Below are 11,691 nucleotides of genomic sequence, written 5' to 3'. Positions count from 1 at the left end.
GTAGTGTTCTTACTGCAATATTGCATCAGAAATATGATGAGAGGCAATATCTTGTTATCAAATGCATATATATGTGTGTCCATGTGGTAATATATATCAAATGAATATATATTATTCATTCTAAATATAACCTCGGTCCATTCTAAATATAACCTTCTCAGTTCATGTATGTTACTTGTATGCATATTTTCAGAGCTGACCTTTTGCCATTGGATAACCAATTGATGTGCTCTTCCCTCTGGAAGACCACTTCTCCCATTCCCATCTTTCCTCAGTTGCCTATAGTTCTTTGTGTAGAGTTGGAGCTTCCTGGGCTTCCCCTCTGGCCTTTAAGGAACACCATTAAAGTTTATTGTCATTTAGCATTCAAACATGTTATTTTGTATTGAGAGGTATCAAAACACAGACAGTACATTACTAAGATATCCTTCATGGGGTCTACAGCCACTGCAATCGTGGAGGTGTCCCAGCCTCTTCCCATGAGATGACAACCAATGAAATAACAGTTTTAAAGGTGACTCTGTGGATAAAGTGACAATATTCCTAAAACCCTTGGGCAACTCCTTTTCACTTTCTTCTACACACTCAGAGTAGCTGCTGACATCATCTGCAAAAGGCATAAGTCTTCTTGGAGGTGACACCGAGTAAGGTGAGCTTTCTGAACCCCCAGGAAAGAGAGATGTGTGTGAAGAACACACACACACACACACACACACACACACACACACACCCTGCAGGAAAGCATCCTTTTGAGTGAATCACTGAACAGAAAGGAATGCAACCTTTAAACATGTTTTTAGTTTACACTTACTTCTCAAAGTTAATTCCTAATTCTGTCCAGTGCCTTTTAAAAGAACATATTAGAAGCCTCTCAGTTTTCATCTGTCTTCATCCTGTTTCTTGCCGGTAACTGGCGACTGCTTTCTGCATTAAATTCTCTCTCTCTCTCTCTCTCTCTCTCTCTCTCTCTCTCTCTCTCTCTCTCTCTCTCTCTCTCTCTCGCACACGCACACAGACACACACACACAGACACAGACACACAGACACAGACACACAGACACACACACACACACACACACACACACACACACACACACACACACATTCACACACCTCCCTTTCCTAGCACGTGTAAACTTCTCTGACTCCCTTCACCACCCTTACCTCCTCCAATTCTTTCCTCCTGGACCCCATCCTCTTCACCCCCGGGGCTGCCCTGTGCCCTTCTTCCCTCCTTTCCTTCGCTGAGCACCTTCACCGCATTCATTCCCATCAAGGGCTTTGCAGATTCCCGGGCTGTTTTCTGGTGAGAAATCTTTGCTGCAGCTGCAGCAATGACTAGAGTCCCCGCGCGCGCGCGCGCGCGCAGCCCAATGGCAGAGAGGGCTAGGCTGGGCTAGGCTGAGAGGAAAGGGCTGGGAGAGGGGAGGCAGCTTGTCCTCCCGCGAGCCTGCAAGGATGCGGCAGGGGACTGAGACCATGGGGAGGTGCTAACTTCCTCTCCAACCCCCCCAGCCGGGGATCCGGGCTGGCATACCCGGCCCCCCGGGCTAGTTTCCTGCCAAGCGCATCCAAGAAGCCAAAGGCGCTTTGGAAAGCATAAAAAGAAAAAAGAGGGGTGCTGGAGAGGGGTGCTGATCACCAGAGCCGGTCCCTCCGCACACCAGCGAAGAAAGGAAGAAGGGGATCAGAGACTGGAGAGGAGACGCGAGAACTCCAGTCTGCAGACTGGCTCGGGAGCTTCCCTGGAGACCTGGGCGCTCTGGTGAGCACCGGCTAGGGGAAGGAGGCCTTCAGGGGCGGTGGGAAAGGGGCGAGGGGAGGAGGAGAGGAGAGAGGGTAAAGGGGAGGCGAGCAAGGGGAGAGGGGCCCTCGGCGGGAGTGCGCACTCCGGTACCCGGTACTGAGGCGCGGGGCTCGCGGATGCAGCGGCCGGGGCGGGGGCCGGGTGCGAGCTGCGGAGCGCGTGTGGCGCCCGCGTCGGTGTGGATGCGAGCAGGCGAGCGCAAGTGAGCCACAGACAGAGCGCATGTCTCATCCCTGCGAACAGAGCAGCAGCTAGACCCGCCACCACCATCTTCTGCATGAACATTATCAGCAGGACAGAAAACCTCCCCCAGGGCTATGGAGACTGCGGGAAACATCTGGCAGCTGGAGATGGATTGCTGAGGGGAAGCAATCATAACCTCAAACCGCCCAAACCTTTCTCTCTCTTTTTTAATTCTCATTTTTTTCTTTCTTCTTTTTGCTTTTTTCTTTTTTTAAATTTTAGCGCCATCGTCTTCAATGCCACTCTGAAGAGCCTTTAGCAAGAGTGTGAGAGAAAGAGAGGAGAGCGCGCACCAGGGAGAGGAGCAAAGAAGATGAGGATTATTTGCAGGCAGATTGTCTTGTTGTTTTCTGGATTTTGGGGACTCGCCATGGGAGCCTTTCCAAGCAGCGTCCAAATAGGTGAGTAGAGGGCTGGGGAAGGGATGCATGTGTCTGAAGTGAGTTAAGTGAGTTGCTGATAAGCAATCCAGGGAATCCTACAGAGGCGCCTTCCCTTTACAATCAGACCGTCTTGGTGCAAGTTCAGATAGTAGACACAGGCTAGCACGCCCAGCCCTGACGCTTTTTCCATCTTGCACGCCAATAGGTTAAATTAGAATTGGAAGAAGTTGAGGGGAAGAGAAAATAAACAATAAATAAACCTCTGTGGCCTTTGACTGTATTTTATAGCGCAGTTCTTTCAATGCTTTTCTCTAGAGCAAGAGAAAATATCAAATTTTATTTTTTTATATTTTTTGTTTGTTTTTTTTTTAAACTCAATTCTTGCTATTCTGAAAGATGCAGCGTTCTTGCTATTACAGAGATTGAGAAAAGAACGTTTTCTATCCACACCTTTTGCCTTGTCTTGCTAGTAGATGACAGATTCAAAAGTTAGACCATTTTCCAGGAACCTTCGCTGGTTTTATTTGCTTTTGACTTACGCTTTTGCTCTTCTGTATTCTTGGGCACCCCGCTCTGTCTCTAGCGACCCTCCATCCTCTGTTGTGCTTGTCATTCTCCTCTCCAGGCTGTTGATGGAACTCCGCTATTGCATTTCTCCCAGCCCAGCCTCAAACACTGCATCATTTTTTTTTTTTTTCATGTTTGAATTGTGCACAAAACCGAACTGACTGGGCTGGGTACACACAAGCATTGGGGCAAACTAAGTTCTCTCCCTTTTAAATCTGCTCTCCTGTGCCTCCACATTCCTCCGCTCCCGTCCTGTATTTTGATGGGAATCTCTTTTTGGTTCATCTGCATCCTCACTGTTGAGAGGTGCCCTGAACTGGCTGCCTCCAGAGGGCAAGCGAAAGAAAGCAAAACCCACTAAACGGTCTCAGAGGTCATCGTGATCATGACAGATTGAAACAAGAAAAAGCTGAGCTACCCTGAAGACTAAAACACTAAGCACGCAGTGCAGGGACAAAAGCAGCCCCTGTGATATGGCAACAGAGCTCCTTAATTGTGTGTGCTTGCTGTTGGAGATGTTTGGCAGTCCTGGGGCTCGGTGCAACATCTAAAACAGGAAACAGTGTGTGAAGCTGCTGTCTTTCACAGGTGGTCTCTTCATCCGAAACACAGACCAGGAATACACTGCTTTTAGATTGGCAATCTTTCTTCATAACACCAGCCCCAATGCCTCCGAAGCTCCTTTCAATTTGGTACCTCATGTGGACAACATTGAGACAGCCAACAGTTTTGCTGTGACAAACGCCTGTAAGTAAATATAAGTTACAGCTAGATTGGAAGAGAGCTGAAATGAGGTAGTGGGATTCCTCTTCTTTGTTAAGAATTTTCTAGAAAAAAATCTAGATTCCAACTGCTGCATGATATCAGAGAAAAACCGTATAGAAGGGCTTAGTCTTTGGGATTTTCAGCTATTTCTTTGTCCTTCCCTCCTCTACTTCCCTCCTTCCCTTCCTTCTATCCTTCTTCCTCCCTTTCTGCCCTTTAATTTTTCCCTGCCTAGACCACACAAGCTGAATTCTCCTCTAACATTTTAGTATTGTTTCTGTCTTCTGAATGCCATTGAAAACTGTACTCAGGCTAGTGTTTTATACCATCCTTTTGGTTTTTCCTTCTTGAGTTTCACTGGAGTAAGCTCCTGTCTTCCTTTGAAAGAAGTCACAAGCTCTTCCCAGTGCTAAAGGCCATAGTGAGGAGGCCAGAGGAGTGGTGATGTGGAGAAAATACATTTAAGTCGGCTGGTAGACACGACATAAGATCCAGTGATGTCATTTGAGGCTGTACTGCCATTGTATTTTAGTTTGTAACTGTCAATTGCTGTCTTAATGGACCTAGCTGTCCCCGAAACTGCACGAAGCCTGTCCCTGTTACCAGTCACTTTAGTCTCCAATCTACCTGAATTCCAAAACACACCCAGTTGGATCTCCACACAATGAAACCACATGAGTGACCTCACATAATGCTAAAGGGATCAGTTGTACAGAAGTCTCCCATCAAGATTCTATGTAACTTGATGTGGAAAAAGAAGCCAGATAACTGCATTAACGTAAAACACTAAGATGTGACCCATCAATGACACTGGGCTGGCTTTTAGTTCAGTTCCTGATGCATGGGAATATTTCAGATGCTCCCTCAATTTTCTGTGCAGATCTACTGCCATGTTAAAACAATGTTTCTGAATTATCTGAGACATGAGGAAGTGGTTTCTGTGTAAAATGGTGAGTGCTTTGTTTCTATTGCTCCAAGTTGGAAAATCTTTTAATTAAGAATTGTCATAACAAGCAGATAAACCGAACAAAGAAACGAAATAGAAAACAGGGTTTAAAGTGAAGGAAGATATCCATTTTATGAACTAAAGTGCTTGCATTCATATTTATTTGTCATTAATTCACTTACCGTATAACAGGATGATTCTTTATTTTGGAGGTCTGTTTACTAATTATTTTAGAACTTAATTTCATGAAGATGTTGAAGCTTTTGACAGTTTTACAAAATGTTGTGGTCATATTGTTTGTCATGGTTTCTATGCTTACTACTACACAGTGGTTATTGCTTATTTGTTTTACTTGGTGATGGAATTACTATAGTTTTACTTGGTGATGAAGCTAATATTTTTTTGTTTGGTGATTAAACTAATATTGTTTTACTTGGTGATGAAATTAATATTAAAGTAAAGGGGTGTTATTTTAAGGCAAAGTGCATATAAGTTATAGCTAGGTGTGTGGATAGGCATTTATAAGTCATTTATAAATTTTATGAATATTTTCTTCATATGTCAAATATTAAATGAGATATCAACATTTTGCACAATTCTACTCAAAGCATTTTCATTAAGGAGTGATGGTTACTTTTTTTTATTTTATATTTATTTTGTGTCTCTCCTAAGATTCTGTCAGGACATGTGTTACCAGGTTGGAAACTAATTGATTATCCAAATATATTATCCAAACTGAGGGTACTTTGTCTACAGTGAATTACATTTGAATACTATCATTTAATTTTAAATGAATTTCTTAAATGTGGTATTACACTGTGTTTTGTTTTTGAAAATTAAGATCTTAAGAATTGGAATGGTTACACAATGACATTCAGCTTTGTAAATTGTAAAGTGCTAATCTTTCTTCCTGCATACAATCATTTAACTGCATTTATAATTATTTTAACTAGCAGTATTTCAGTTATGTAACAAAATTTCATTACATGAAATGAAATGGTAGTGGTAAAGCATTGGTAAAGTTGGGAATGTGACAGCTAGTTACACAGATAATAAAAGAATTTAAAAGTATGAAATATAGAGGATGTTCTTCCTTAATGTGCAACTAAAACAAATAACTTTAGATGTATCTAAGTGCCATACAATGTTGGCAAGCTAATGTTTTTCACATTCATATATAATTGGTTCTGTGTAGCTGTTTAAAAATACTTTTAAAAGCAAATTGTAAATAAGCAAAAGTGAAAAAAAGGATACTTATTTTTGATAAATGACTATACTGAATCCCTTAAGATAAATCCAGTCTACATTTGGGAACAATCCATGGAGAATGTGAGTCAGGTGTTTGATGTTTTTGGGTAGACTAACACAAAAGACATACACATATGAATCAATTCTAATTACAGATAAGCAGTAACTATAAGTTAATCTCAATTATCAAACTTTATGCCTTTGGGTACAAAAGGGTAAAAATATTCTTGAAATTTGGTATTTTAAAAAATTAGCATGGGGATTTTTTTTTCTTTGCAGTGACACAGACTGAATTTTCAAACTTGTTATGGTGGAATGAATATAAATAATAATATGTGTTACACTTAATTTATTTTAATTGTAATTTTCCCACACTGGATCTTTATAAACTTCCAGTCTCCTCTCTCTATGAATAAAGCACTTTAGCCAGGGTACATTTAATTAGTTTTTATGGGAACTACACTCACACAAAAACCAGACAAGAATAAAGTGTGTTGGTTACCTGTTTAAAAGACATAATCTAATGCTGATTATCAGGACTAAAAATAAATCAGTTCACTAAAATGTCTGTGTATCACTAAACCACTCTATGTATAGAGTTTACCAGCTTGTAAAACTAGAAGTGATTAATTCAAACAGAGCTATTTTGGGAGGTATCAATACCATCTTGCTGAAGGAAGCAATAATTTGGGCTTCTAATTTTATTATTAATATTTTATCTTCAGCAGTATTTATATATCTTTAAATTAAAATATTGTTTTTCTTTCTTAGCTATTCATATTGCTAGAAAGTCAAAATTCACAAGATAGCCAAAGGAAATTATAAGAAGTACGGCTAATAAAAATAGCAACCATTTTCAATAACAAAAAGTATGTGTAATAAGTAGCCCTTTTACTGAGACATTCAGTGTCATTGGATATTTACATTTCATTGTTGTGACCTATATAAAGTATACAAACTAATGAAAACAGATATTTCAGAGTTAAATAATAAATATGGTCAATGTTTTTAAATTGAATTCTTTAAATAAATGTGTTTTATATAGATATTACTACAGCTATCTCTACAAAAAATTGGATAATGTTCTTATAAAACATTTGATACAATCAACAACAGGCTAACTTTGGAGAGATATTTCCACTATTTAAAGGTATTTAGCTAGGAGCATAAGATTTGTTTAATTTGACCAAAACTATTAAACAAAATACTAACCTATCGGCAAAGTTTCTAAACACAATAATATTTGAGAAATTATGAATTTAAATTTTCACTTAGAAACATCATCACATTACCAATGCCTTAATGAAGCAACTGTTGTGGCATCACCTACCAGCATCCAGTCTGTGGATTGATGCTTTAAATTGAAGATGGACAGTGATAAACCAGATGCATGGCCAAAATATAAAAGAGAGTTATAGCTTTTCTAGACTTATTCCTACTTTTAAAATCTGTAGATGGCCTTACCAGTGAGCATTTTTTTCTTTACCTATTTTCTAATGATGTCCTTATCTTGCTCAAATTCTCTGCCTAAAACAGTCTGCTCAATTGTTTATTAGATGATGGCAGAGAAGTTATAAACATTGAAAAACTGTGTATTATGCTATAGTAACAATGAAGAAAGTGGTTTGGTTTTGAGATAGAATAATACTCGTGTAGCCCGTGCTGGTCTAAACATCACAATAAAACACAGACTAACTACAGCCCAGTGCAGTAGTTATATGGACTGATATTCATAAAGGAAAGCATACACAACAACATTTAAGCACTGTTGAATTTTACTCCATATATTATTGTTGGGTACCCTTAACCTTCAGTGAGTTTTTACTACTGTATAAGTGCAAACTCCTATGGGGCATATTGTATATAATTTCATATTCTCTGTGGATTTAAATTAACTAAACAATTATATTTTATGTATCCAGTTACTTTTACCATTCTCCTTGGATATTTCAATTTGACAAGTAAATTGTCCACCAAAAGAAGTTAAATTTACCTTCAATAAAAGAACAAACATGTGATTCCTATTAAGCATGTTGTCACACACCTCTACATGAGTTTTTTCTTTCTTTTTAGTTATTAACTAAACTAATAATTGTTGAATTTAAATCCACAGAGAATATGAAGTTACATACAATATACCCCATAGGAGTTTGCACTTATACAGTAGTAAAAACTCACTTAAGATCAAGGGTACCCTACTATCATATCTGGAGTAAAAATCAACAATGCTTAAATATTGTTGTGCATACTTTCCTTTAGAAATATCAGGCCTTATAAAGACTAAGAGACTGCATTGGGCTGTAGCAATAATCCTAAGCAGGCTAAAGATAAAGCTTTATTCTTCAAAGGAAAGATATAAAATAGACAATAGAGTTAAGTGTGCTTGCATTTGGTTTTAGGAAAATTAGTTAGCAGACTGTGATTCATTGAGCTTTCATGCTGGGAATTGATAGAAACAACAACCTATGGTGATCTTAAGTAATTGTTTAGTTTTGTGATTTTCTCTCTTCCCTATAATTTTCCGTTCTAAGATTAATGACAAAAATATGAGTCACATTGCTTCAGCTTGTTCCTCTTGCAAATGATAAGAGGATTTATAATTCCCACTGATGTATTTCTGAGTAGTCACAAGATGAAACTTCCACAAAGTGTTAGAAAACTTCTTATTTTTCCTCAAATAGGTGTTATCCCAAATGTTGTTTATTTGGGGAAGAAGGAAAATATATTTACTTCCTTCCAACAAGAAAGTATTTATCTGTCTATCACCAATCTATCATTTGCCTATTTATTGATATTTCATCTCTTTATAGCTTACATACAGAGGAACACTATCATTTTTCTGGATTTTAAAGTAAAAAGTAAATAACATGTTACTTTATAAGATTGTTTTAGTTTTAGGACTGTTACCACATAATGTGATTTAATTTGTCCCAAACTAATGTTACATTAAACATTAAACAGTCTAAGGAGACAGACCTTATACTTTAGCTCCATATTTTTTGGCTCAGAGTAACTTCTTTGTTTGTCTGAGACTTCATAGGTGTTTTTGCCAGGTACCACTCCAGTGATTTTACCAGGAAGCCTCAAGGTTATGAAAAATATAATATCTCTATTGAGATTGCTTAAATTGAATTGGACAGGAGAAAGAATTTCCATTTATCCTTCCTCTAATTGCAGTATTCTGAAGAAAATAGAGCAAGGCAGTTCTGGGCAATTTGTTCATTAATCACGTGGCAGTGAATGATGGAGCATAGGCTAAGATCATATTATATAAAGAACCCATCTATTCATTCATGAGATTAGATAATGGATATGTCCATTTATTCATTAAATATATTCAAGAAGGGAAATTCTATACTATGCAAGAAACTCAGAATACAAAACATTTTAGAGTAGCTGCTACCCTCCATGAGCTATTAGTGGGAAGGAAGAGACAAGTCAGTTAGAGAATAAATTATGGTGAGCTAAAGACCTATGAAGAAAAAATGTAGCTATGACATAGAGAAGCACAAGAACGGTCAGCTTGGCACAACATTTGATGATCTTGCCTAATCAGGGTTTCATCCTCTTGCTGAGTCATTTAAAGAAGACGGAAGAACAAGGGTGTGAGTAGATAAAGAGGTGGTACATGAGAAGATACCTGGGAAGCCAGGTCTGTTTGAGCTGATTTGGTTTGAGTGGAGTATGAAAAGCATAAAGAGGAATCAATGTGCTAAAGGACAGGCTTTGTAGATTTACAGAAAATCTATATCAGTTGCAAGGAGACCCCCATGGAAGGAAAAAGAGGAATTGTAAATTATTTGAACTCAATAAAGATATGATCAGATTTGCATTTTATAAAGAGCAATATGGTGGCACAAGAAAACATATTGGAAGGGTAAGTGACAGAGAGCAGAAGTAAGTCCCATTAGTTAAATGTCAGCATCATGCAATTTAAAGTGATGGATGCTTAGATTAGAGTGGAACCACCAGGGAAAGAGAAAAACTCATACACCACAGCGTTTGTCAGGACTCACTGACTGGTCAGACCTGTGTGGAAGGGTGGCAGAAAAGTGTGGTGAGAGTAAAGATTGCCAGAAAAGTGTGGTGAGAGTAAAGATTTCTCTGACCTGAGAAAAAACTGTTGTACTAGTGATACTGACTAATGGAAGAAATAGGCACAGGGACAGAGATCTGGGTGAAGATGGCGAGTTCCCTGTGGGTGGATTGATTTTGAGCTGCTGAAGGCACCCAAAGAAGATGAACAGTAGAAAACTGGGCATGAGTGGAGGTCTTGTTCTCAGTCCCAGATGACAGCATACTCTAAAGCCATGGTGGGAAATGAGATCACCCAGACAGCACAGCAGTAAATCCCATCCCCCTAATGTGCCAATACTTACAAAGCAAGGAGAGAAAAATGGCCAAGCAAGGGAGTCTGGAGGAAAATGAATTGGAGAGTTTAGAAGAAGAGATATGGGAATACTTCAAGTAAAGGAGGACCGGCCTTGTCAAAGGCTGAGGAATCATAAGCTATAAAGAAAACTGTAACACTCTTGGCAGGTCTTTATATCTGTTTTCTTTAGAGTGTTCATGTGTACTTTTGACCAAGAAAACTTTCACAAAGGTCTCCTTTATTACACCCACACATGTTCTACTAATATATAATTTCCTATGTATGCTGGTCAAAACCATTCTTATCTTTTAATTAGAGGTAGGAAGGGACAATTATCAGGCTTTTGAACAAGAGAGATTGAATTTGCAAAATAAGAAAGGCTAAGCTACAACTCCTTCATCTATCATCACAAGAAACAGATACCTATTAAGTAGGAATTTTTGTGAAAAGTAGCAAGATGAATGGAAGAAAAAAAATCACATCTTTAGAATTCAATTAAATTTTCAGTTATGATGGAACATTTTTCAGTCAATCTTAATATTTCAATGTACATGCATTTTCTATTTGTTTCAGAGAGGTTATACAGGTTTTGCAGATTTTGTTGATACTTCATAGAAATGCATTTTGATCTTGCAGATAGCTGTTTAATTTACATACATGAATCCAAGGTTCTACCTATCAGTCTTACAAAGTCCTAAGAGAGGACTTTCTATGGATGATTATTTTACATTTGGATTGAAGGACGGAAAAGAAATTGCCCACTTTACACAATTGTGTGGCTAGTGCATTCTGTGAGCATGTACATTTACAAAGAGATGGTCTTCAATGTTTGAGCAGCTTTTCAATGAATTTTCAGTCACACAAAAGGTCCAGTTCCATAGCCCTCAAGGAACTTCCTACCACTTAGGTAAGCAATTCTTTGTCTCCACCTTTGTCAAATGAGTAGACTAGGTTTTATCCTGGTAACCAACCTGGTATAGCTATACAATCGATCTACATTCTAACCCAATGCCAAGCACAGGCAGTGTTTCCTCAAAGGGAATGCCTTTGATTTTACCCTCTAATCTCTTACTGTAATTTTATGGCCTTTAAGTGTTCACTTACTATAAAGCACTTCGTATTTTGTATTCACTCTTGTATTTTTTAATACAATTTACCATTTTTCTTTATTATTACTACTTCTGGAACATTGGGTTTCTGAAGGTCATCAGAGACTTAGAAAGAATTAAATCCACTTGTTTCTTGGTCTTCAGCATCCCTGAATAATGTACAGGAGTCAATGCTGATGACTCCCTGTTCCCTGAAACTCATTCGGCCCCTGATGATAATAATCACGTTATTATAAGCATTGCAGGAGGCT

The 11,691-nt window shown here is 38.5% G+C and overlaps 1 protein-coding gene across 2 annotated transcripts in view; it reads left to right on the top strand.

Moving 5' to 3' along the window:
• The first annotated feature begins 1,392 nt into the window (after nt 1-1,392).
• Nucleotides 1,393-11,691, top strand: part of Gria4 (glutamate ionotropic receptor AMPA type subunit 4) — a 388,873-nt gene continuing 378,574 nt past the window's right edge. For both annotated transcript variants that reach the window (XM_059267271.1, XM_059267270.1), the window contains exons 1-3: nt 1,393-1,765; nt 2,273-2,451; nt 3,589-3,747. In XM_059267271.1, the coding sequence (XP_059123254.1) occupies nt 2,364-2,451; nt 3,589-3,747 (247 nt within the window). In that variant the 5' untranslated portion in view covers nt 1,393-1,765; nt 2,273-2,363. The remainder of the gene's footprint in view (nt 1,766-2,272; nt 2,452-3,588; nt 3,748-11,691) is intronic.

Source organism: Peromyscus eremicus, chromosome 7 (assembly GCF_949786415.1).
Source record: "Peromyscus eremicus chromosome 7, PerEre_H2_v1, whole genome shotgun sequence".
NCBI lineage: Eukaryota > Metazoa > Chordata > Mammalia > Rodentia > Cricetidae > Peromyscus > Peromyscus eremicus.
Note: the sequence above shows the minus strand (reverse complement) of the source record. Positions and strands in the feature narration are given on the sequence as shown.